A 27,473-nucleotide genomic window follows, 5' to 3' on the forward strand; every position below is an offset into this window, starting at 1 on the left:
AAGCTGTATGAACGAGTCTTTGCCTCAGGGTTAAAAATTTGCATGAAGGCTCTTCTCCTGCAAAGCAAATTTCCACGGTGTGCCAAGAAGCATGGGATTCATTTTGCTAGCATTAGGTGGACTGCATGCATTCTATTTGTTCAAGATTGTAGCTGTTTCTCAGGCTTTTTTCACTGATTTTAAGAAACCTGAGGAAACTAAAATGTTATGCTTGCTTCTCCTGCACACAGTGCCTATTTATTACCTTCTGCTTTGAATTTCTAATTTGATGAATTAGGGATATATATGAAATTATAGAAATAATGAAAACTTTCTCTTCTTATGATAAGAGATAACCTGTTTATATAACTGCTTCTGCTGTGTTGTCTGTTCAGGAGGATGATGTATCAGGTAAGCCTCTCTTTGTTGCATCCTCTTATCAAGAGTTTTCAACACAGGATAGTTAACTGTATGCTTTGGGGTGGCTTTGGGATTAGGAGTCCAATTCCATTTTGTGCCTGATTATATCTAATGATTCTGGAGAGGTTACATCTGATTCACAGAAATGTGAGTTCAGAGCTAAAACCCAAACCATTTAGATATTTATTTCTAGAGGACATATTCCCATGTTTATATGGATTAGATGCCTATATGAATGTGTTTGGGGGAGGAAGGGTGTTAGAAAGGACTTTAAAATTCATCTAGTTCAAAGCCCCAAGATTACAGAGCACAGACCTAAAAGAGGATTCTTAACTGTAGAGGTTTGGTGGCTCTGTATAATCACACAAACAATACTGCTCATGAGAAATACTTCACACATCATGATAAAAAAGTAACCAAGATCTTAAGACAGGAAAGAAATGTGGTTCTGTGTATAGGCTGTATATTATAAATGTCTCAAACTAAGTAGCAATTTGAATGGTTAATACCTGAATTAATCTAATGAATTATTTTTTTACAAAAGCTATTTGTATAATGTCTACTGATAACGTAGAAACTTTCTTTAAAAATTTGATGTTTATCATCCTGAAAGATGTTTACAGATGTTCATAAATTGAGATACCTGCTCCCTACCATACACTTGTACAGTATCAATCGGATTTCAGACTTCAACTGGTTCCTCCATATTTTCTGGAAAAGGTTAAGTGGTTTAATTAATTCCACCTAGGTAGGAGGGGAGAAAAATTTGCAAGGAGAAAGAATGTACTAATTAAACTAGCTGATAAGGGTGGGAAAATGGACAAGCTCCCAAGCACATAAGGCCTTAAGTGAGGCTCCTTCAGAAGCACAAGCTTTGAGGTGGTTCCTAAAAAAGCCTCAACTGGACTTCCAGGCCTTCTGCTGCAAGAACAGTTGTCATGTCAATGGCCAGCATGATGGGTGAGTGGCCTGACCTCGGGTCAGTGTTTGAGGCTGAGAATACACAAAAGATATGAGAACTGTGTGTTCACAGAGGGGTGGCAGAAGCTGAGGAAGAGAGGAACAAGGTGGGCTGTGATGCTGTGACACAGGCAGCCAAAGAAGAAAAAGCCATAGGAGAGTCACTGTCAGGAAGTATATGAAATATCAAATAACATCATGTTGGTTTCTTTTTTTCCCCTGTGGGAGATAAAAATACCCTGAGACACAAAGAAGTTTGGCATTGGATGAGATAAGATCCTGTTAACATTGCTCCTACCTGGGAGCAAGGCTGTGATAGCATCTTAATACTTGTTGCTCCAGTATACGCAGCTGAGAAAAGCAATACTGACTTGTGTAATCGCTCCTTGTAAACAAAATCACAACCCACACACCATGATTGCTACATGGTGTCTTCATAACCTCTTAGCAAAAGCAATAAATGTCCTCTTCTCAGACTTTCTCTACCCCAGGAATAGTCCAATTTAAAAACTAATAGCTTAGTAACACCCTCCTAATTATCAATAAAAGGAAGACCTGCTGTGAATAACTGCTGAGGCCAGAAAGCAAATAAAAAGGCAATTAATTCTTTTCTTCAGTCATAGAATCACAGGATGTCTGAGGTCGGAAGGGACCTCTGGAGATCTTTGATCTAACCTCCCTGCTAAAGCAGGACCACCTAGAGCTAGTTGCATAGGACCATGTCTAGATGGCTTTTCAATATTTCAAAGGATGGAGACTCCATGATACCTCTGAACTACCTGGGTCAGTGCTTGGTCATCCTCACAGTAAAAAAGTGTTTCCTCATGTTCAGAGAGATCCACCTGTGTTTCCCTTTCTGCTCTGTGTCTCTGGTACTGGCACTGGGCAGCACTGAAAAGAGCCTGTTTCTGTCCACTTTGCACCCTCCCTTAAGCTATGCTCCAAGTATTCATAACAGGTAGTAAATCAGTGAAGAGTTGTCAAGAATTGAGGAATTTGAGAATTGAGGTATTTCAGCCTCAAGGAAGCCACAGACCCTATTCCTTACTATCATGGGTGGGGAACAGAAAACATTCAGTTTCCACCCTGAGCATTCAGTACCCAAATCATATTTATTTGAACATGCAGGTGTTTCTACAGGGTTTAGAAGCACTTCACTTCTATAGTTTAGACACAACCTAGATTTCTTGAAGAAAACTTCTGCTTAGGCTTGTTTGCTAAAATCAACCTGCTATCTTTTTTTTTCCCTCTTCACATGTAGAGAGTGACACTGATTGTAAGAAGGGAACACTTACTCAGTATTGTGAGTATCGATCGTGTGAAAAAGTTCATGCAGTTCTTCTCCACTCAGAACTCCATCAGCAAAGTAAGCTTTGAATTCATCAAAAGACAGCTTTCCATCATCTGAAACAATGAAGAAATGGAAAATGCCTTAGTTTCAGTTATGGTTTTGCTTGTTTACTTCATGCAGAAAAGATGTTATTAAAAATTCTAGTTCTTCAGATTAAGTGCAGTAACGTTGCATATTTCATCAAGACATAAAGCACATGATGTTAAATGCATCTCATTTTGTCTGATTATTCTTCCTCCTTCTCATCTTTCAAGCAAAGATAGTTGCTTTTGTATAAGCATACTGCCAAACACATCAATACAATCCTGTCTTTCCCTGATCCCATTCATTGCAGCTTCTCCCTGTTGTGCCCCACGCTTCCCCACTTCCTCCATGTGACTGTCTTCATCTCTGCATGGAAGATCATTGACCTCCTAAGAGTGAAGGGGAAAATCCAGGGAAATGCAAAAGGAAACATTTACGGAAGGAACATATTAGTTCAATGAAAAATTCTTCAGCTATCTAGAGCTATCTACTTATTTCCCTTTCCTTTTCCTCCCCTCGCTTTCCTCTGTTCCCTTCCTCCCACATGGGAGACTAAGACCTATGTGCACAATTCAATAGCAGCAAGGATCTGACTCGGGCTCTCCTCTCTAGCCAAGGACACTGCAGTGATTTGCAGCATTTTGATTCTCTCTTTCTCCATAAGATACATCTTTCTCAAAAAGCTCTAGCCTTGCTGTGGAATTAACTAAAGAAAGTTCTACTTTCATGCAATAAGGAACCATCTGTGTGTCCTTTTCTGCTGGAAAGAATTTCAGCTCATTTTCTTGGTCAGCATTGAAAATAAATTTCTACTTGTCTATGTAATGTCTGGAGATTACATTAAAATTTAGGAATTAGAAAACTGTTTTAGACATACATCAGAGGTCAGTCAAAATCCTCAAGTGGATTTTCAGGTGGAATTTGGATTGGCCATGTAATATACAGTGAAGCCCAACTACAAAGAAGTTGACTTTATCTTCTAAGCATATGGTGTTCTCATCTGGGACAAAATTACCACATTGGTCCTAATCAGTAATGTTCATATATTTAGGAAGTGTCTATGGAACTAGTGGGACTCAGGGGGAGGGGTAGTACCATATGACAACATTTCGAAGAACAGTAATGGGTTACACATTAACTTAAGACTAAGTCCTTATTACAATCTCTACTACATTATTTAGTGCAGTTTGTTGCATCTGTTTCTTATTTTAGCTTTAATTATAGCAAGCCCTTTACTACATGAGGAAACATCCTTATTCTGAGATGTGTTAAGCAGAGATTAACTCATCTGGTATTTTCAGGATGTTAGCACTTCAGACTGAAGCTTTATCTTCCTTTTGTCAGATCAAGTTGCACAACCAACAATGTTTTCCAAAGGGTATTCCAAAAAATACTAAAGCATTTAACTGAGGAAAGGATCATATTTGTATACCACCTCATCTATGCATGTCTAAAAATCCCACAGTTGGTTGGGTTTTTTTGGTGGTGTTTTTTGTCTGGGGGGTGGGCGTTTTATTTGGGGGGTTTGCTCATTTTTTTTGTTTGCTTGTTCGTTTTTTGGGTTTTAGGGTGTTTTTTTTCTGTTGTTGTTTGTTTCTATAAATGAGGTCAGATATGTTTAGACTGACTGTTCTACCCACAGGGGGCCATGGCTGCGCTGAGAGAAATGGCAGACTTAGGCTAGAATCTGTTTTGAAAGTAGGACTTGGAGATGCAAGCAGCTTTATAACCTCTTAATTCTGGCCTCTAGTTGTATCACAAAGGCTACTTAAACAACAGTGAGGCCCTGGCACAGGTTGCCCAAAGAAGCTGTGGCTGCCCCCTCCCTGGAAGTGTTCAAGGCCAGGTTGGATGGGGCTTTGGGCAACCTGGTCTAGTGGAGGATGTCCCTGCCCATGGCAGGGGGGTTGGGACCAGGTGGTCTTTGAAGTCCCTTCCAACCCAACATGTTCTATGATATGTCAGTCAGAACAACCAATTTGTTCCTGCATGTATGATTCAAGGCTGAGAACAAGGAATCAATTAAAAGAAGAAATGTAAGATAATTCTGCTTGCTGAAATGAACTAGAGCCTGGATGGGGCTTTGAATGACATTGTACAGAAGGTGATGCAAGAAGACAACCAATGCTTGTCAGCAGGATGTTAAAAAAATGAAAGAAAAAAAATTGTAAATGAAAAACTGGTCCCACATATAATAACAAGATTTCATCAAGGATCCCTCTAAAACAGCTCACATTTGTTTCTGACCAGAAGAACAAGCATCCTGTTTTCTTTGCTGTACAGGGTATGACTTCAGAAAAATTGTATGGAGGATGAGGCATATCCATAACTCCATTAAAAGTTACTGCAATTTGTTCTTCATTGACCAGTGTATCTGACAGAGTTGTAAACGAAAGACTGACAAGCACCAAATAAAAGTCAAAGAAGAAAAGATTCACCTTTTGCTTTTAGTTAGAAGTTGGAATGGTTAAACAGTAGTTAAGTGATAATTTTTGTAAACTGTTTGACCCTTTGCATGGAGCATAAAGAATATTTTCAGAGCCTAACACTTTGCAAATCCACTTTGGGTAGCACTAAATTTAAGTTCATATGACTCTGTGTCTTCCCTCAGTAACATACTGAATCACTCATAGGGCACTAAACAACGCTGGAGGATAAGAATAAGATGTCCTGAGCAGCAGACAAATCTGCAACATATTGTGGCCTAATTTTACAGTGGTGAAGAAACTATTATGAAAGCAGTATCTGAATCCTGTAAGTACCTGCTGTAGTACAGCATGCAGATTTGAAGAGTAGACCTGAGTTTCCTCACTCTTTTACTTGCTCTTATTCATCACTTCTTTGACTTGAATATATGGCTTCAAATATGTAATCTTCAAGAGGTTTCAAAATTGGACAAATTGAATGTCTGCTTCCACAAAAACATTTTGAAATGTTTAATATGAAAAGACAGATTGTAGATGGAGATAATCATCATTATGATCAAAATAAAATGTCAGGATCTACATGAGCTAAAAACCAAGATGGCACAATACTGTGTTGAAGGTAGGCAATTTTCTTTGACAGAACTGCCATCATTAACTAATTGAGAATCTAAATACATCTGCTATTTGGCACTGGTTACAGAGAAGGAATATCAAATATTGAGTGTGCTGAAATGAGCTTCTTTTCACAGCTATGCTTCCTTTGGCCCATATAGATACAATTGATTGTTTAATCAAACTGCATCTGATTCTTTAGCGTGTGCTGGGAAGGGTGATTTGCATGCAAGTTATACACATACACAAGAAAATAGTGACTTTTGGCAAGTCTTCTGAGATAAACATTATGAATTTACTCACAGAACAGTCTGGGTATGACACGAAACCTGAAACATCTGCCCATTTATTTCTGTTTTCTGGGATCATTTACTTTATATCAACACAGAAAAGCAAATGATCTGCCAACAGCCAGATTGGGCATTTCAGCTATTTTCTTTAAATTTTATCATCCAAGAGCAGAGATTGCCTTTTGCTTCATTGTTATCTATTCTCAACAACATTTGGAATGCTATTGACATGGACTGACATGTTGCCGAGCTTCTTATTGGCAAAACCCAAAGAGATTTGAGCCTATTCAGTTACTTCCAGGCTTCATGCAGTTACAGAGAAAAAAGCTCTGTAACTGCTTTGGTAGTGCTGCTGGGGACTCAGCCACCAGTGGCCCCTGCATTTCCTCAGTACTCAGATGAAGCTCAGACCCAACCCTAACAAGTCCTCCTTGTGATGTTTAATTGAAGACACATTTGCCTAGCCTGATTTTTTTTTTCAAGTGACAGGAATGGCTTTTATTTTAAAGGCTGCATTACGTATCCTCAGCACAGCCTCCCTGGGGCACACCTCGCTGCCCCCGGAGCGCCCAGATAAATACTGTCTGGTTTAAATGCTTCAGAGCAGCTGAGCAGAAACCTTTATTATAGATGCTTCAATCCTTGTCACTGCCAAAGCAACAGGGGATGGATGACTCATGAAAGGAAAACTTCTCTGAAGCCATGCACCCCTCAGACAACCTTCAGCAGCATTTGCCTTGGCAACGTTATCTCAAAGAAGCTGTTTTGCAAGCCTTGCTTGCTTTTGTATGTCTTCTCAAAGGCAGCGTTTCTTCAGAAACAGACACAGTTGCCCATCCTCCTTGGAGCCAAAACACTCCTGACTGGCAGACAAAATTAAAAACAATAAAATTAATCTCCCCATGTAGAATTTGCACGTTTAGGAATGTATTTGTACAGTGTTTTAGAGGAGCTTTCCTTCAGGTTACAACTGCATTCTCACATTTATTTCAGTAAAATTCACATCTCCATTGAATAGATGTTTTTATGTGTAAAATAGACCCAAGTGATCTCTCCCAGCCAGCCTGTTTTCAAAACACTAGTAATCTCCAGGACACATTTTGGATAGCTTATGACCTCTATAGATAACTGCATGTCCAATGAAGGAAAGCAGCATACATACTCTGAGTTGAAAGATGACTTTGGTGAGTGAAAAGAAATCAAGCAAATAATAAAGAGGGCCACATATGCATTTAGAGTCCATGTGCTCAAAGACGGTGAGTGCAGCCAGTGAAGGAAGTTACAGTGATGTAGGAGCAGGATGTCTCACAGAGATGCCAGAAAACGCTGGACAACCAAACAGCTTCAACTTCTACCTACTTTGGGCTACTTGTTAGGACTGTGAACGTTTCTTAGCAGTTAGACATGCCTGTGTGCTACACAGAGGATGACAAGAGCAGCCTTTCAATAGCAGGAGCTACATCAGATGGTGCTTGTATGGCTGAATGACAGTGCTGGGGTGTATGGTGATTGGAAGGGCTTACGGCAACCAGAGGGAATAACCCCACTGGGCTACAGCTCACGCTAGGGTTCACCTGGGCAGGATGGGATTTGGAAAGCAGAGCCAATGGCACAGTCCTGGCCCAACTAGATGGTGCCCAGCCTGCCTCCAGGCTGGCAAACTGTACACTGCCAGGGCAGTTGGGTTATTTAGGGTCTGCAGCTCTACAAGCACAGTCCTCTGCCCCTGTAGGGCAAAAATTAGCAAAGGGAGAAGAGATAGATAACAGCAAGTAAAATCAATAAATAGACAATTTCCCCCCAAGGACAGAAAGTATTTATTAGCTAAGAAGGTACAACACGGACTAGGAAATGACAGTGCTCAAAATGAAGCAGTCACTTCTGCCACTGGAAAGACAAGGGCCAACACTACAGCCCTATCAGAAGCTGACTTCCTACATCCCTTTTAGGAGTTGTGACAGCCCTTTACGGCTTTTTGAAATCTGTCTGCCCTTGAAAATCTTAAAGCCTTGAAGCGTGTCACTCAGGCCAGAGTTCCTTGCATGGTGGAAGCAAATACAGCAGGAAGGCAACATAAACGAGGGGCCTCCTCCCAGCTCACCTGCTCTGTGACTTGCCTTTTTGGAAGGAATTGATAGTCCATACCTGCTGTAAAATGTTTTTATCAGAGCACTCGACTGCTAAAAGATAGTGCCCTATACACAGAATGAGGTAGTGGTGGGGGAGGGACATGACAACAGACATGAATGGACTGCACTAAAAATTACATCTGATTTATTGGCACACGGCACGTAGACTGGAATCGAGCAAGGAAGAGATGCCAGAATGATGCATTTCAGCATGCCAAAGAATATGCTGATAATATCCACCAGGTCCTAGGCACAAAGAGGTTGTATAAGATAAAGAACACCCATAGGGTGAAGCTTTAAAGATTCTGGGCAAATCCACAGAGCTTTCATTGACTCTGATCTGTATCGAGTGTTGATATAACCAGAAATAATGATTTTAATCCATTATTCTACTTGTTAAGCTATAAAAAATTTTAGGGCATGTAACAAAATAGTCCAAGGGGACTCAGCTAAAAGTTTAAAAGTAGGTATTTTATCTTTATAGAAATACTGTTTAAAATTTGGCTTGCAGAGTCCAGGAGGGTCGGATGGGGAGTCCTACCCAAGGTGGAGCCTGGGTTCTGAAACAGGAACCAAGGTGATATTTGCAGTGGATCCAGATGGTCAGGAAGCAGCATGACAAGAGTCCCTGGAGGTTGTCTTACAAGGGTAAGACCATGGTGGAGTGGGTTGTACCCCTGCAGCCCATGAAAGATGATGGGGAGTACAGACCCCACCTGTAGCCTGTGGAGAAACCCCACACTGGAGCAGGTGGAGGCATATGGAAGACATTGTGACCCACATTGGTGCAAGCTCCTGGCAGAACCTGCAACACATGTAGAGAGAGACCCAATCTGGAGCAGGTTTGCTGGGGTGACTTGTGACTCTGTGGAGGACCAGGCTGGAGCAGTCGGGGCCTGAGAGACACAGAGACATTCTGTGATTTATGACTGTACCCCATAGAAGTGACACACGCTGGGGCAGCCAGTGAAGAGCTGAGGCCCCGTGGGAAAGGACTCATGTTGGAGACGTTCATGGAGGACTGTCTCCCGTGGGTGAGACCGAAGCTGGAACCGGGGAGAAGTGTGAGTAATGCCTCACCCCTGGCTAAGAAGGGAAACAACTCATGAAGAACTGACCAAACCCCCCATTCCCTCCTCCTGTCCCCACCCCTCCCCCACAACTTTTGGGAGGAGAAGGGAGAGAAATCATGAATAAAGTTAAGTCTGTGAAGAAAGGAGGGGTGGGGGTAGCGACATTTGCCTTATTTTAAAGAATCCTTTATTTATAGAATCACATTAGGTTGGAAGGGACCTTCAGAGGCCATCTAGTCCAACCCCCCTGCAGTAAGCAGGGACATTTTCACTAGATCTGATTGCTCAGAGCCCCGTCAAGCCTGACCTTGAATGTCTCCAGGGATGGGGCCTCCACAACCTCTCTGGGCAGCCTGTTCTAGTGATCCACCACCCTTATATTGATTTTTTTCCTAATATCCAACCTAAATCTACCTTCTTCTAGTTTAAACCCATTACCCGTTGTCCTACTGCTACCTGCCCTTGTGAAGTTCTTCCCCAGCTTTTATACCTTTATGACCCACATTTTTTTGTTGGGCTAATGTGCATGTGATTTTAGAGCTGGGCTGAAATCCCCCGATCATTGCAACCAACAAGAGTTTTGCTACTGCATGTATTAATATGCTATTTTATACAGTTTTAGGATTCTGCATTTAAAAGTGTGATGTGCCTGCTTAGTATCATGGCCATCACAGGTGCTGAATGAAGACTTATGACAAAGTGAGATTATTCTCCTCTTACTGTATTTTTCAGTTTACAGACTCTAGTTCAATGACTTATATAAAAGACATATTTTTAAGAGGGGAGGAATCTTTCATTGAGCGCTTGTTTGAAATGTCAGAGAAAAAAATTAAATCAGACATAAATGCACTGGTTCTGGCATTAATAACATTTTGTTGCTGGTCAGTGTTGGGTGTTTGATATTCAGGTTTGGCCATCTCCAGAGCTTTACTCTCCTTTTTTTTTACTCATTTTTTAAGTTTTCTCTTGTTTGGCTGCAGTCATGCTTTACTGCTTGCAGCTCACTTGTTATAGTGCTTCTTATGGTTAAAGCTTTTGGGGTTTTTTTAAGTGTCTGCTTCTATAGTAGATACTACACATGGTGTTTTCAAATATCTTCTTAGGAGCTCAAAGGATGTTCGAGACATACTTATCCTCCGTGCTTTTTCATAACAGCTGACTTGTATTTGCAAATCAATGACAGCATCTATATGCAAACCATCTTTGCTAAACCTGGCATATTAGAACTGCCCTTTTCAGGGCTCCTGGTTGGAGCTAATCTGAACATTTTGGGGGCAGGATTTGTAAGTTTAGTACTAGGCCATAATCAAGTACTAGTTTGAAACTGGAGGAGACAGACATCTGAGAGGTCACCCTTTCTGGAGGACATGGCTGGAGTCACTCCCTCCTCCCTCCAGGTTTGACTGGATGGGTGCTTTCACACTGAAAAGTGCTAAGAGGAATTTTAAACTGTTTTTGAGCTTGCCATGTTCCCAGAGCAGGAGAAGAGGCTCATGCCTTAAAGGAGATATGCACTTACCAGCCCACAGCCAGGCAAGCCCACAGCTGAGCCACTTGGCTCAGAGTAATTTGTTTCTACCACCATAAGAAATTAGATCTGCAGCAGCCACACTCCTCTCAATAAAATCTGGAGATGATAAAATAGACACACTCTACTATAAGGGAAGATCAGAGCTTTTCTTTTGCAGGAGGATGGGAAGAGAAGTGACCCTGACACCTTGATGCAGGCAAAGGCAGGGCACTGCTCCCCAATTATTCTGTGGTACACCTTTACTCCAGTCAGCATTGAACCATTAGTGGTGAAGCACCTTCCCTCAGCTGAAGGAGGACTGTCTTGCAAGACTGACAGTTGCATTCTCAGTAGATTATTACCTTTTGTCATTCTCCGGTTTGACAGTCAGACTGCTTGTGATTGGATTTCTGCAATATAGACCGTATTTGAATTTCCATTCCCATGCTAACTGGAGGGAGTTACAGTGTGAGGCTATACTAATAGGGCACATGTCAAAGCTGCACAGACAGAGAGGCCTATGGGTGACATTTATGAACAACTGACATTGTTTCCTTTGATTGTAAATCACTGCAAGGCTAACAGGGTGCCCCATGTCCCTCTTAGTGTATCAGAAGATACAATAAACACCTCATGCAGGTCCTGCAGTCGTGTGGGGTGCAACCACTGTTGCCTGTGAGATGAGGGAGGTAAAACATTTTCTTGATTAGGAAAGACTGCATTGGGCAGTTCCAGCATCCCATATTTATTTACTGCTTCCCTTGCAGGCTAGGGGCAAGATTTTACTTTTCCAGATGAACTTAATGGGTTTGATTATGTTTTAAATAGCAAAAGGAATTAAATCAATTAAGAACTTTCCTTTTATCTGGAATTTTTCCAGATTAGTTCTGTATAAAATCCACATGTTTTCCTTTGAACACACGGAGTTCTGTAAAGTAAACCAACCTGACAAAAATTTCATTTTGACATGCAAACCTGAAACTTCTCCTTTCCAAAAAGGTCAATGTGCAACATCTCACCTTTATGAAATTGCTTTTTTCCCCCCTCAGGGTTTTCTGTTGCTTTCTTCAATATTACGAACCATATATTTCTTAGAAATGCGATATTCCTTCCCTATGACTTGCTCTCCCCCTAACAATATCACATGACCTTTTCAGTTGTGGGAACTCCACTGTGGAGCAGATCCACACAGAGGAGTGGAGTTGTTCAGCCATGAAATAAGAACTATAGGTCGAACTGATGAAGCTGCTCCTCTTGTGGAAGTTGTGCACAGCTGATATTTCCAGAAATGGAAGTCTAATGGAATGATATATGTACCTGAACTGGCAAAGAAAGATGCCATCACCCCAAAAGAAACAACACTTATATGGCTTCTTTCAAGTTGGGGATTGAGAGTTTGATGAAAGAGTTTCTCCATTAAACCCAGCTGTCATAATTCATTGTAGTGTTTGTGAGTAACAGCAATTCAGTAGGAATTTTTGTCTTTTTTGTTTTCTTATTTTATATTGTCTTTGTAAGAAGAGTTGTCTTTCCTTGTGGAAGTCTGACCTGAAGTCCCACAGTGCCTAAATTCGTAGTAAGAACATTGTCTTCTATACTACTTGTATTTATCAGCTTGATCCACTTTTTTGGGATGTATGTTTTTCTTGCTGTTGAGCAAGAATCTAGTAAAGTTTTTGATTATAATTTTTTATCAGGTATTTTAATCTCATGGAGAAAATGAATACATCAGCTTTGAGGAAGTCCTGTTAAAAGTGTATTGGAGAACTTAATGGGACCACATCACAGACAGCAACATAACATTTGTTATGTATTGTAAAGGCAGTACTTGGTTTCCTGTAGCACAGAGCTGTGACACTGACAATGTATCCCAGTCATTAACAAAAGCTAATCACCTGTGTTGACAACAGTGTAGACGTGTTAGGTAAGTGTTCACATAGCCAATACCCCTTCAGAGAAGGTACTGAACTCCTCATCCTTAAAACAAATCTCTGCCCTATTAATGCGGCAGGAGCCTGTGTAGTGCTAGATTAGCAAAGTCGAAGTCCCACGGGCGGCAGACGATTGAGCAAACACAATTAAGCACATAAGAGCTGAAACCATTTCAAGTTCATGGACTTAAATTAATAGAACTACAGTGCCTGAACTTCAAGCACTTGTCTCCCAGCAATATGTTGTAAAGCATCCATACAGAGGTACAGATAACAGCGACCAAAGTCTCTGGGGCTGATGTGGTTTCATGTTGTTCTGGAACAAGAAATTGGGCTGTTTCCCCTATTCAAACAATGACATACAGGTAATAAGCTGTGGGGAAGCCCAACAAGGACTGGAAGTCATCCTGACCACTGAAGAGCTGTGGATACACCAGGGTTGGGACAGAACTTGAGTTCAAAGTGCAGGGACATGAAGCTATATGGGCTCTTTCTGGCTCCAGGGAGGTGACAATCTCCACTCTGCACTGTGCACTCTGACTCTCCTCAGTCTTCACCATAGAAACATAAACATCCATTCCAAGTACAAGGAGGTCCACTGGGGTCACCAGCAGAACGTGTCTGTGATTGGCATGCAGCTAAGCAAAAGGGCCTTCTCCACATGCCAGCCCCTTGGGATTCACCTTGCAGCATTACTAACCTTGAAAGCCACCGGCAAATGAGATAACAAAAACACTACCAAAAAGTCTCACAATGATGGATTTTGGGACTCCTGAGGTCTCTGAAGGAGTTTGCCATGGCAGTGAGAACTGCTAGTTGCTGGACATGAGCTGGGACAGGAATAACAATCAAAGACAGGTTGTGAGGGTGCGATTGCTCCCTCAGCAACAGTAAATAGTTATTCAATAGGCTCAGTTATACCATCAAACTGTGTGGTAGCCCCTTACTGTCCAATAGTTCTTCCTTTAAGGTTATTCTCTCTGATTTTCTCAATTGTATCCATTTGCCTCCAGATATCTGAGAGTACATTTTATTGACCTTGAACAAAACCTGTTTTCTGAGGACTGACTGGGAATTTCTTGTCAGGGTTAAACCTGTCTAAGCTGTGGTGCTTCTGCAAGAAGTTGTATCTCCCTTCTTCCTGTACTTCGGTATTACAGTGCCAAATAATTGCAAGCTCATATTTCCTTCTCATTCTGTAAGACCTAACTGGTTACCTGAGTTGTATGTATAAATACTATTATGGTAACTGCAGAGCTACAGAAGCTCTTCATAGCCTCAAACATACTGAATCTCATGCTGTGTGATGCAGGGACATGGTAGTGGCTTCGTTTCCCTTCTGGGGTATGCGTCACAAAAAGGACAATGTAACTTGTCCAAAATTGTGCAGCAATTCAGAGATGGGAAAAGGAGTTTAAGCCAGGTTCAAGACTACCTACAGCACAAAAAAATCTGGTAGTTACACTTGTAGTCCTCACATTAGGGACCTTCATCCTCTTGCAGCCACATTGAGAACATCTGCAAAACCTTACAGTGCTATGCTCCAGCTTGCTGAATTTAAATAAGGGAGAAAATGTATGTGGAAGGAAAAGCAGTCAGCAGTACTGAATGCAAACCTTTTGGTTAAGAAAGTAATAAAAGCCTCACTACTTTCGTGATACAAAGATGTGAGTTGAATTCAAGGCTCTCTTCTGCTTACTCACACGCTAAACAAATATGTTAACTGCAAAATGTAGGAAACAAGTCTGATGGCTGAATATAGCCTATGGTGTTTTTAAAAAGTAATAAGATTTAGCTACTAACAAGTATTTTCAACGTGCTTGTGAACATAATGTCACTGAAAAAACACCCACATGCACCCAAAATACAAATCAAACACACATGCCAAATTGTGATAGCACAAGATCTGCCCTTAAAGAACCCACAGAGAGGAGCAGTTCACAACCAAATACATTGCACTGAGCCTGTAGAAAACAGAAAATGAGACAAGGGATGGCTGTTTTTTCTGGATATTTAAAGCTTGACTTAAAATACTGAATTAATGATGGATTAGTTTTTTTCTCAAAGGGAGGGGGGAAGATACATGACTGATCTTACCATTCTTGTCTGCTCTTCTTAGTATCTAAACAAAAAGAGAGAGAGAGAACAAAATCACTTTTTTTTCTTTCTTTTTTTTTTAATGGGTTAATATCACACAGTGCTGTATTTAGTGGCCATTTATAGTCTGACCTCTGCATTGTATTTTCACAAGCCTGCATAAAAATTTGAAGATTCCATCCTTCCCCCAGAGTATTGCTGTCTAACTTCTCCAGTGTTGTGTGCACTGAAAACTAAGTCCATAATGAAGTACAGATTTATTTTCTAGTTTGTGCATGGCTTATAAAAATGGTGTTCATGCCCAAAACCTGCACTTATATGGCTACCATGATACTGGGTTGAGAGTTAAGGGAAGTGGTGTAAAGAAGCAGAGCAAGGATGATAGCTGGGAGGATGGACTGAGCATCTGAGATGGTGAGATAAGACTCAGGGTTTGTGTGGGCGGCAGAAGCAGAGGGATAAGTCAGGAGAGGAGCTGGGTGGTGTGAAGGGATCAGACTGGGTGTGGGAGGCAGCGAGATAAGGTGTGTGGGAGCAAATTTGAGGATTGCTCTCATAGCGAATGGAAACCAGATACAGGGGAAAGGGGTGAGGGAAAGCACAGAAGTTTATGATTGTCACAGGTTAGCCCCAGCCTAATACAGGAAGGCAAGGGCACTGCCACAAAAACTGTATGCGACCCCAGCTTACCCTCACAATGTGCAGGTCTGCCTTTTCTCCCCACTGTAAATGGTACCTGCTGGGAAAAGCTATTTAAATATGCAGGTGAGAGTCTGTATCTCCTCGTGCGATATCTGAGATAAGGATCCTGGGAGGTGCATCCCATAAGGAGAGGTGACAGAGTCTTCCAGGTCCAGCTTTACCATCTACAGGGAGACACAGCACCAACCCACCTAGGACTGTATGCAGGTGCACTGGCCCTGTCTCACTGCTGGTGAGATGCCAGCGTGCCTGCCTGTCCCTGCTGGCATCCCACTGTAGGTACTATATCAGTCACACTTCAGAGAAAGAATCAGGGATCAGGAGTGGAAGTGATGGAGGGAGTGTCCTCCAGTTTCTGTGCTGCCTGCTCTCCAGATGAGGTAGTTTTGCTATGGCATGGGTGACCACGTGACACTTCAGATATATGCAGTTGCCATCCATTGTCACCCTGCTGTTTCTGGACATGGTCCTCATCGTCACTTCAGCCCGAACCACAACTGGGAGTCATCTGGGCAATGCTATAACAAATTTGGATAAGGGAAGAAAGCAAAATCTTCCAAGTACAATCTCCATGGCTGCTATGAATATCAGCAAAGAATTTTAAAATAGGCACATGTAATTTTGAGAGCTGACAGCAAGGGAACCGTTCTGTTTTGATAAGCTGCTAGAAGTATTTAAACAGCTTCTCCAACACATGTCATATCTGCTCTGCTCCTAGAGGTGAAACCAAATGAGAAGCCCCAGGATCCATGTGCCAAGCTCTCCTGGAGCATGTTCATGATTGTACTCTGGGGTTGGTGGGGAGCTAATAGAATTGTGACCCACATCTAGGACTTCACTGATGGTCTCTAAGCTGAAATTTGCATTGGATCAAGTTTACAGCAGATAAGGTATGAAATAAACTTGGCGAGATCACATCTTCCCTCCCTATATATCCAAATAAATCACATGCCACAACTCAGTTCTGTCTCATTGGGAAGCTGTCTTGTTCCCTTTCTGTGTCATCTGAAGGAAAAGCCAGCCTGCTTGTCAAGGTGCCACCTCCACGCTGCTCTGGACTTGGTGATGATATGTTAACTGGAAGGTTTTGCAGATTTTCAGCTGGAAGTGGAGAAGTTTGTGAAATTTGGGGAGGGTGGAGAAACATGATGCTCTAACAGTCCTCTTCTACCCAGTCACACCTGATAAAAGTGAACAGTGGGTACCCCAGAGCAGATGCATACCGAAGGGGCTAGCACCGAAATCCTGCTCCTCACCTCGTGGGTGCCTGAACTGAGCTGCGCTGCACACTGTGGGCATGTGCACTTCTGATGGGACAGAGCAAGGTGTGCTTCAGCAAGGTGATAAATATACCCAGCATGGACCCGAGCTACATCATCAGATGACCAATCACTTGTGCTACAAGTGGCAAGGGCCCGTGCAGACACACATGGGTGTTACAGCCACACCAGATGGTGCAGCCCTCACCTTCTGCAAGACTTCTATGCAAGCAGGAGTGACAGATGCTCAGGCTTAGCTTATGGATGTGTAGGACTGGGTCAGCTGTAGTAGTGGAGTTTCAATCAAACAGAAGTGCCTCATATATATGGGTCAAGGGTGGCAAGTTTTGGGCTAAGTAGTTTTTCTTTTTTATTTTAAAATCTGTTTAAATTATTTAATGTAAAAGTATTCATAATTTTATTAATTGCCATTTAAATTTTGAATTAATTTAATTAATTAAAAAAGCCTCAAGACCAAAACAACTTAAGGAAATACACAAATCCTTCAGACATTCAAAAGGGATGTCACAAAAATAACCAGAGAGGAGGTTGCATTGGAAAATTGGTCTTCCTCTTATTAGGTCTCTGCCTATTCCCCAGTGGGACCAAGGACCTCAGTGCCTGCCGTTTCTGTGCAGCCTTAGAGCCAGTCTCTTGCTGCCTGCTCTAACTTACAGCTAAGTGTTAATACAGACAGAGATACCTGAAGAGTAATCACAGAGCTGCTCACCCCCAAGTAGCCATGGCATGAGGGTACTCTCACAGGAGGAAAAGCCCCTGGTGTCCAGTTCCCACTCTGAAGCAGGCAGAGACTGGGTTTGCCTCCAGATATAAGAGCAAAAGTATGGCAGCAGCCCCCCTCCCTCCTCACCAGCTCTGTGAAAGGCATCTGCTTTTCTATAAACATGAACCTGACATTGGTTTAAGAAACTGCTGAAAATTAGACAAATATGTTTTCATTTGATTTTTTTTTTTTTTTGGTGAAATCAGAAGTTTTCAATTTATCAGATATTCTGACTATGTCCAGTTTCCTAGCCCAATGTGCTCAGGTAAACTGGGGAATTGGCTTCATTTACTGCTTTTTTACGTATTTCCTGGCAACTCAGGTTTCTCTTCTATCTTTGTGGTATATACCTGTAATTCTTCTGCTTCTCTGACAAATGGTATTTCTGAGGCCAAGAAAAAGCTGCATTTTCACTTGAATTGAAATAACAGTAGTCAACAAAGAGTCTAATTGAAATGATTTCTCATGGAGGCTGGAGAAATCAGGGGATGAGCAAATGGAGGCTGCTTGAAATAATGTAGGCAAAAAGGTTGGGGAAATTAATGCGGGCATGTTAGAGAAAAAAAATTCTGGCTGAAGAGTCCTTTAATACAGAATGTCATTTCCATCTGATGCTGGGGACTAACCTGATATAACTGCTGGTCTGAAGTAGATCAGAGCTGGTAGCAGAGTTGGTCTGAAGATTTGTAGATTTTATGAAGGACAGGGGATACTTTGGAGATCTGTGGGTAGGAGTTTGTCTTTTATCAGGACTTGCCTTGGACCACAGAAATGCTTTGTGCTGGGCAAGTTAAACAAAAAACTTTAGATCTGCATCTTGTGAGATGCTGGATTCTTGGTTAAGGTCTAGCACAGCACCCCTGCGGTACAGGGTAGCCTTCAGTCAGGACACCTCGCTGGGCTTCCCCTCAAAGGGCTCTGGGTTGCTCTGCACATCAGCCTCAAATCCATCAGGGTCTAGTGGGATGGGAGGGAGCCTGCACAGTCTGGGAAAAAAAACTTTTGCAGGGTGAGAAACTCTTCAATGAAAGGCCCAGAAAATTTAAAATAATAAAAGACCAATGCATTTTGACAAGCAACAGGTTTTTTCACTCAGCCCCTTTCCTATCATTCCCAGATGAGCTTCTCATCTCATACAGGCACAACGCTGGAAACAAACTCCATCCCCTCATTATCATTTTACATGGTAAAAACAAATAAAAAGGGGGATGGGGAACAAGAAAAATGGAAAGGGAAAGAGGAAGAGGGAAAGGGAAAAGGGGAAGGAGGGAAAGGGAGGAGGAGAGGGAGAGGGAAAGGCAGGGTGAGAGGGAGAGAGAAAGGAAGAGGGGAAGAGAAAGGGAGGGAGAAGGAAAAGAAAAGGGAAAGAGAAAGGAAAGGGGAAGAGAGAAGGAAAGGGAAAGGGAACCCACAGACTCAGTGGGCTCCCCCAGGAGGGACATCACGGCTCCAGAAAAAGGAGAAAAAAAAAAAAAAAGAAAAAAAAAAGAAAAAAAAAAAGAAAAGACAAGAAGAAGAAAAAAGGGGGGGGGGGGCGGGGAGGAGAAAAAGGCAAAAGAAGTAAAAAAGAAAATCCTCCCTCTTCCCCCCCACCCCGACCGCTTGCAGTTGCTGCCTGTACTGATGGGAGAGGTTCGTGTCAAGAACGCCGCGTACTCACATCGCGGAAGATGCGCAGCCCGGCTCCCAGCTCCGCCGCCATCCGCCCGCCGCAGCCGCCGACACCGCCCGGAGCGCCGCGGCGGAGCCAGGGGGAGACGCCGGCGGGACCGGGGGGTGGGAGAGTGTGGGGGGGTAACGCCCCGGGGGCGGTCCGTTACCCCCACACCCTCCGGCCCCGCCACCGCCCCCCAGCCCTGGGGATGGTTGCTTTGCCTGGGGAGGAGGGGAGGCTTCTCCTGCCCCTGGAAAACCACCCTAGAAGAGGCTGGAGAAGCGGCTGCTAATGCTGATTCTCACCCTTCAGGGTACGGGGAGGGGTTGTGTCCCCCGGTCGCTTTGTCTCCAGGAGAGAAACTTGGTTCTTGCACCCTGTCTTGGTCAGGTCAGGTTTCCACTATCATTTTGGCTGCTTTCCTCTTCCATGTGTGTGATGTGTGTCTGTGTCTTTCTTGAACCCAAACTCAGCACGCTTTGTGAGGTCTCAGTGGTGCGGAGGGGGTCGTGGGGCGAACTGTGCTGATGCTGCTGCCAGGAACCCCCACTCCACAAAAGCGCTTGGGCTTGAAAATAAGATCTTGGAATATAACATACCCCATGAAGGTGCCTGGCCTAAAAAATGAGGGGCCGCTGGGAGTGCTGGTGTTTCTGGACGGGAGCAAGTGGGGAGCTGTGGGACAGGGCAGGAGCAGGCTGTGAGGTGTGAGGGCAGGTGCAGAGGAGGAGGAGGAAGAGAAGGGAAGACACAACTGTCCGAAAGGAAAGACAATTACTCACAGGGGGAGAGATTTTCATCCTGCTTCTTAAAGATGGCTTGAAAAAGAGATGGAAAAATCATCTCAGGCTATTTTTTGCCTTTTTTAAAAAAAGAAAATATATAATGCTGAAATGTTTTTATTTAATATGATTTTTATGATGGAAGTATGGAAATGTATTTCTCTCCAGGGGGAGGAAAGAAGAAAAAAGTCGGAAGGTTGTCCAAAGGAGGGTGAGTGGAGATTACCTAAAGCTTCTTTAGACCGTAGATGAGCCTGTTGTTCTTAACTGTTGCAACAGCAACAATAGTAACTCACATAGTTAACATTGTTGGCTAATTACTATCCTGGAATGAAAAGACCTACTTTGAAGAACCAGTATCTTTCCCCTTTGATTAGTCTCAATATTCACTGGGAATGTTTTAAGTTTGTGAGACAAATCTTCCTTTAAAACAGCACATAAAAAGCATAATCCTGGTATTTTTTAGGGCAAAAATTAAAATACAAGAAGCAAAGCCTACTCCTACAACTTTTATTAGATTAGGAAGCATTATTTTCATTATTAAAAGATTTATTTTCAAGTTACCTTTGTGTGACATAAAAAATAAGTTATAATTTTCAGAGACTTTAGTTCTCGTGTTCAGTTCCACAAACAAACCTGTCAGTATCCATAACCTACTGGGGTACGGGTTTCATACCACATTGAAATTAACTGAAGTAATACCTCAATTTTAACAACACAGGCAGGATGGCAGCTCTGAATTCCAGCTTCCCTATTCTTTCAGTAATTTCCCTCTGATTCTGAGGAAGAGGCCGTGAGGCAGAGGAGAGGGGATGGTGGATGCGTGGTTCCCTGTGGTGTGGGAGCACAGGTATGGCACCTGCTGCCTTAACGGGAGGATGGTGGCTTTGTGAAATGCCCAGATGTCGTTAGTGGAGGTCAGCACTCAGCAATAGGCTCACTTCTGCAGCCACAGACCTGTGCTGCTCATAATGCATTGCAAGAAATAAAGTCGTTCTGTGTGTGGATGAGAACAGAATGTGAAAACTGCCTGGTCTTTTTCCTGGCATGTGTCACATCATTAAACTTCTGTTTAGAAACCAGCCTGCTGTACCAACATCTTCGCTCATGTGAAATGAAGTGCTCAGCCAGTACTTAATGATTTTGCCCTTTTAGCTGGGAAAAACAAACAAATGGAATCTGTCAGCAACAGCTACCTTACACTTACTGTGCAATGGGCTGGAGAGCCATCAGTGCCAAGACAGACAGACAGACAGCAAAGTTTCCTTTTTACTGAGGAAATGCCGAAAGGTCTAATCAAGTCTATAGATCACTCCATGATGGTTATCTATGTGTTCTGCCTCTAAATGACAGGAAAAGCACTATCTAATGCTTATGTCAAAATACAACCCTTCCTGCAGAACAGCTTGCATGCTTGGGTACTCCACAGGTCTGTAGTGTAAAGCACTATTTGCCCTTGGCTAAGGAAAAGGATCTGCTTTGTGGTCCTTTTTTTTTTCTTCAGGAGTGGGTTGGTACCTATTGAAAGAGTTGAGTTAGCATAATAGGACATCTCTTCAGCTCTCATACACGTATTGTAGAATCATAGAATGTTTTGGTTGGAAGGGACATCAAAGACCATCTAGTTCCACCCCCCCTGCCATGGGCAGGGACACCCTCCACTAGACCAGGTGGCCCAAAGCCTGATCCAACTTGGCCTTGGACACTGTCAGGGAGGGGGCAGCCACAGCTTCTCTGGCCTGGCACGTGTGCAGCCATGGCGTGTTTTACAAGCAGCAACAGACCATACTAGAGGCCACCTTTATTTTCCTTTTGTGTCTTACACATGAGCTAATCTGATGTAACTAAGGAGCCAGTATCTTTACAGCTCTGCGTTTCTATGAATGGGATTGTGAGGATGTAAAAGTGAATTCCTTTCCATATGGTATGTGTACCAGTGCAGCAAGGGGAGATACATTAAACCCCAAAAGGCGTCATGGTGTACCTCGAAAAGTGTTACATCAACCACCTATACAAGGAATACATGGCTATGTCTAGTTCATGGGATGCAAACTACCTCAAAGTTCTAGCTCTGGGACTTCACTTTACCCTCACCCTGATCCCTCCTGGGGCAAGACCTGAGTCTGCTCCTAAGCCCCTTGCTCCTCTCCGCCTTTCCAGTGGAAAGGAAGCCCAGACATGGGTTGCACTTGAGCCACAGTGCTCTCCAATAGCAATCCAGCATAGACAACTAGGATTGGGATGTATATGAGCAGGTAAACCTGGATACAGTCTGTGTGGATTTCAGTTCTTGTCTAAATCTCCAGGAAAAGAAAAGTAAGGCAAAGCCATAATTACACAGGAGGGATTCAGGGAGATGCTGGCTTTCATGTTGATAAGAGCTTCTACAGGACAGAACCACACAGTTTGCACTGGAACATGATCTTTGTTCAATTATTTATTTGCATGGCCTTCTTATAAGTGTTTGGGGGAAAATGGCTGAAGACCTATTAATTCAATCCAGTTTCATGTAAGTTCCCAAGCCTAATTTTTCCGTAGGTGTTTGGTGCCTTTGACAGACTGTCCCCAGCTAATGGAAATGCCAGGCCTGGGATCCCTGCAATCTCAGTCGGACTTTTGACCGGCAGCTATGAACTTCAGTCTCTCTTTGCCAGCCTCCTTTCTATCTGCAGGAGACACAAAATGCTCCTGGGATGGAAAAGTATCATTATAAAGATAAACACGATAAAGATGGAGCAGTTCACAGCAGTGTGTTGCAAATGCCTAAGTAAATAAACTATATGCATGTAACTGTACAGAGAATATCCGTTGCTCCTCACGAGATGTAACACACATGTTTTCTACATGCTCCTTCATGTAGAGCCAGGCAATTTTGGTGGATTTTAGGAGAACTTTTTTTGAAACATACGAAATGCAGGAGATGTGTGATGATAATTAATGTGCTGCATGGACTTTCCTATTTACATTGTGTTTATGACCAGCCCTGCGGGAGCATTTAGAAGCAAGAAATGTAATTAAAATGACTGTAATGGGGCATCCAGCAGAGACTGTGTCTTGTGTTGAGAAAAAGCCTGCTGTGTGGCTGGATGGCTAAGTCAGATGTTTACTTATAAGAGCTAAGAAAAGGAACAAAGGGAAAAGATCAAAACATGACAGAGAATCAGAAGCACAACACCACAACAGCACAGTGGAAAGGAAGCTCTCTCATTCTTTGCATTTGCAATGTTTCTAGGGAAAACAAAAAAGAAAAAAAGTAGAAAGAAATTGGTAATGTTAGTGTGTGGCTAAAAATAATTTATAATCAATCCAAAACCAAAGAGGTCAAGTTCACAATACCTGCCAGATTCTTACATAAACAATGGTCCTGAGGAGACCACACACCCCAGCTCCCTCCCTTCAGAAGGGGGAACCATATAGTTATTTGTGTTGCAAAGACATAGTGGCTAATTATTTGTCAATCTGGGAGGACAGTTTTCCATACAGCTGAAGATCCACCGAAGAGTTAAGTCCAATCTTTAGGGTCCTGGTCTAGACTGGTTCTGAAGAAGCCATTGACTACAAAGTAATTTTAGGAGCCTGGTTAATTTATTAAAGTGTTTGAAGCTTGTTGGGGTGTGTAGATAATTACCATTTCCTCCTTCTGTGCCTATGTACCCTCCCACCAATGCCAACCAGTGTGTTTTGACTTAAAAAATATTTGAGGACTGCCACTGAGAAAAATGCTAAAGGCTTTTTGCCTCACAGCTGGGCCAGAAGGAAGTGCCTATAAGCATGTAACAGGCAGCACATCATTCTGGGAGTGTCCCTGAGTCCCGTGACATGGAGTCATGGTTTTGGGCTTTAGCAAAGCTGTGCTGCCTAAACTCTGCTTTAGGTGCCCAAATACTTCATCCTTCCTATGGAACAGGGATTTAGTTACATGAATCCAGTAACAGGGTCATGGAGTATTTAAAATTCATTTCTATAACTGGATTTGAGAAAATTTGGATTTTTTTCAAAGAAAAATTGTATTAATCCAATGATTTTGTGAAATGAAGAATTTTCTCTCTACCCTTCCCAGTCTGTCGCTGCTCCTGAGGTACAATTTCCCCATGAAGTCGTACCCGATGTGATGATGCCAGCTTTTTTCTTTGCTTTTCAGTTTGAAAAACCTCTGGCAGTTGTGGAAATTCTGCTGTCAGAAATGGCCACCCAGCTTATTCCAGTTCAGTGATTTCATCACTCCCAGCTACACTGAGAGCTCAGAGTCTGCAGGCAACCCCCTCTCCCCAGGACAGGCAACACTCACAGCCTGATGGCACATCTACTGGTACTTCTCACAAGAAGGAAAGCCAAGGGCTCTTCAAGGTCTTTTTAACTGATGCTTGTGCTCATACTGTTACTCTGGTTTGCTTTCAGAGGATTGTTTCAGGGGCCAAATTCTTGCAGAAAGAGCAGATATGGAGCCATATTATTAAGGAAAAGAAAACTAGTGACTTTAAATTGCCAGAGCGTTCAGTGGCTCGTGCTTCTTTTTGCCCCAGCTGTTACCAATCCCAGGCTAAGGAGAATAATGAAACAAAATGCAAGAAGAGGAAGAGGGAATTGGGATGTGATTTTCTCTGTTGTTGATTTTAAGAATAATTAATACAATTAATAGGTCAATATTTAATACAATTAATATGTGTCTACTTGAAATTAAAAAATCAGTTCTGCTAAATGACATAACCAAAACAGAAACTTTTGTTTTAATCCCAACAGAATGCAGCTTTGGAGATGCATCTATCCAAGTTTAACTCTGAACTAGAAAATGAAATAATTTCCAGTAATGGTGGTCAAAGTTTTCATTTGCATATGAATATTGTGTATCTTTGGAGAAATTGTACTTAGAATATTCCTAGAGAAATTCAATTTACAGATGGGATTTGAGATTGAGAATAGCAGTGACTTGGACAAACATGTCCAACTAATGCAGTTGTTATCCCAGAGCCAGGGCTGTGAAGGCTGGTTCAATGCCACAATGCAACCTCAAAGCAAGCAGGTTAAGCTCCTGGCCATATTGCAGACTTTCTGTAGGCTCCTAGACAAATAATTTAGTTACACTAGTGTGCCAAGGAGCCCCATGATCCATAAGTTATCTGCAGACTTGCTGAGGGTACATCCAGTTCCATCACCTTTGTCATTAATGAAGATGCTATATAGTCCCAGTATCAGCCCCTGTGGTGCACCACTAGTGACTGGCTTCCAGCTGGCCTGGAGAGGCTGGGAGAGGTGGGACTGTTCAGCCTGGAGAAGAGAAGGATCGGGGCAGACCTCATCAGTGCTTATAATTATAGAGATAGGGGCAGGGAAACAAACTTCTACAGATCTCAGAATGTGATCCCTCACTGCAATACTAACAGGGAACTCTAAGCAAGATTTTAGGATGTGTAATCTCTACAAAGACAAAAATAAACAAGCTTAATCTCCAAAGGATGTGGTAAAACAACAGGGACATTGTGTGTGTTTCACTGACAGAGGCATTTTTAGCATTGAGGGACTGATTGTACAGATCACATTAAAATTAATGGGAATGGCAAGACTGAGTTTCTACACGGGATACACATTGTTTCTGTGAATTTTTGAAGTCTCTTTATTACCCTCAGTTTAAAAATAAACAGTTTATAATTCTTTTTAAAGTCTGTCTCTGTGCTGAGTTATAGTAACATATGAAAAGAATAATTGTTTCCTTTGGTGTCAGTCTGTTGAACTCTGGAGAGCTCCCTGAAGCAACGCTGCTGGTATGAGTAGAAGATTTAACGGTATGAGACTAGAAGTTGACTCCTTTCATTTAAGCTACTATGAGAGCTGTGGGAATCGATCAACATTTCTTATCTGCTTTCCTTTTTCTTCTCTTATTCTTCTTTTCCCTTCCTTGTCTTCCCCTACAGAGCTCCAAATGCCTGTTCCTTCCTTGACAAATATTTTAATCTGACTCACTCAGCATCATGGGCTTCCTGGAACTACATTCCGTGTTTGGGGGATTGAGCCCTGAGGTAGGTGCAATAGTGCAGCAGATGATAATGATAGACGTCTGGGAAGAACATTACGCATTCAAATCCCTCAGGTTGTTTTGAAAATCACATCCATGACTATTAGTGAATGTCAGTGACTTAAATTACTACTTACAAAGACGTTCCTTATAAATATTACACTAGGCATATCAAGAACAGTCACAGGCATTTCCCAGTTAAAAATAAGGAAAACCATCAACCCAAATGAAAGACTCACTAATTAAAGTTTCAGATCTCACTTAAAAAAAAAAAAAAAAAAACAGCAGGCTTTCCTAAATCTCCTCACTGTCCAAGGCAGAGAACAGACTGCTGGATGAAATGTAGCAAGTTTGGAAAGGCCAGGTTTTCATTTGGATGCTAATCAGGAATTCTGATTCACTACAAGAAGACTTGACTAATAGTTATCATTTTCCTCCCCTTTGGATATAGATTAGATGACTAGATATTGATATTTCTGACAGACATATACGGCGGTATGTAGGTGAATTTATGTTTAGATTTTGATTATTCTGCCATAACGTGACCTCTTGAAATCCCTGGCATTTATGAGAGTTATTGACAAATATGGCAGTAGATAAATGGATAGAAAGTTAACATTTATTTATTTTATCTTAGCCATGGATTATCACCCTGTTATGCAAGATGCTGAACACTGCAAGACAAATGACAAAACTCATTGGTGAATGATGCAAATCACATCATTTCTGTTTAAAACCCCCGACAATATAAACATAATTCAGTTCCCCCTCCTGCACAGTCCTCAATATATGTCTGTTTCTCTTTACCTCAAATCTACCTTCAGTAGTAGGGGGTAATAAAAGCAAATAACCTGGAGATAATTAACCTATAATGTTCCTTGTGATACACTGCCAGAGTAACGATTGGGTTAAACTTCCGTAATATTTCCTGATATTACATAATATTTCAGAACAGTGGATCTGAATCCCATAAATCCACATTACTAACATGAAGGTCTCATGGAGTGCATTCATTGCCTTGCAGACTATATAATAAAAAGACTATTTTCAAAAGGTCATTGGTATCTGACATCCAATTAAGGATTGTTTTCAAACTCTTCTGCTATTCAAAAATTGACAGCAGTTGCAAATGTAATTGGCTGTAGGATACAGAGAATTTGTTGGCATTAAGGGATTTTCCAGCTTAAAAAAACCAGATCACTAAAATGCTATTCCATCATCATTGTTAATGTTCGACTGAAAAGTCACGGGACTCTATGACATCTCGGACAAAACAGGTTTCCTGTTGAAAAGTCCTTTCTGTTTTGAAATGTAAATGAAATATAAAGTCGATCATTGAAAATGAAGGAACTCAGCATTGTCTATTTATAGGCTCAGAGAACACTGCCATTCAAGTAGATATAAGGACTTTCTCAGCAGAATAGGGTACTTTCTGCTCCCTCACAACTCTAATTGATATTAAATACTGTGTTCAGATTTT

General features: G+C 42.1%; 1 protein-coding gene across 1 annotated transcript in view; it reads right to left on the minus strand.

The window, feature by feature from the left end:
* NECAB1 (N-terminal EF-hand calcium binding protein 1) overlaps positions 1-19,249 on the minus strand; it is a gene marked incomplete at both ends in the record, with an annotated part of 65,190 nt that extends 45,941 nt beyond the window's left edge. Inside the window, 3 exons of the mRNA XM_084280448.1 lie at positions 2,655-2,763; positions 14,803-14,827; positions 19,208-19,249. Of these exons, the coding sequence (XP_084136574.1) occupies positions 2,655-2,763; positions 14,803-14,827; positions 19,208-19,249 (176 nt within the window). The remainder of the gene's footprint in view (positions 1-2,654; positions 2,764-14,802; positions 14,828-19,207) is intronic.
* Between the last annotated feature and the right edge of the window lie 8,224 nt (positions 19,250-27,473).

The sequence above is a fragment of the Gallinula chloropus genome (genome assembly GCF_964237585.1).
Source record: "Gallinula chloropus genome assembly, chromosome: 2".
Lineage (NCBI taxonomy): Eukaryota > Metazoa > Chordata > Aves > Gruiformes > Rallidae > Gallinula > Gallinula chloropus.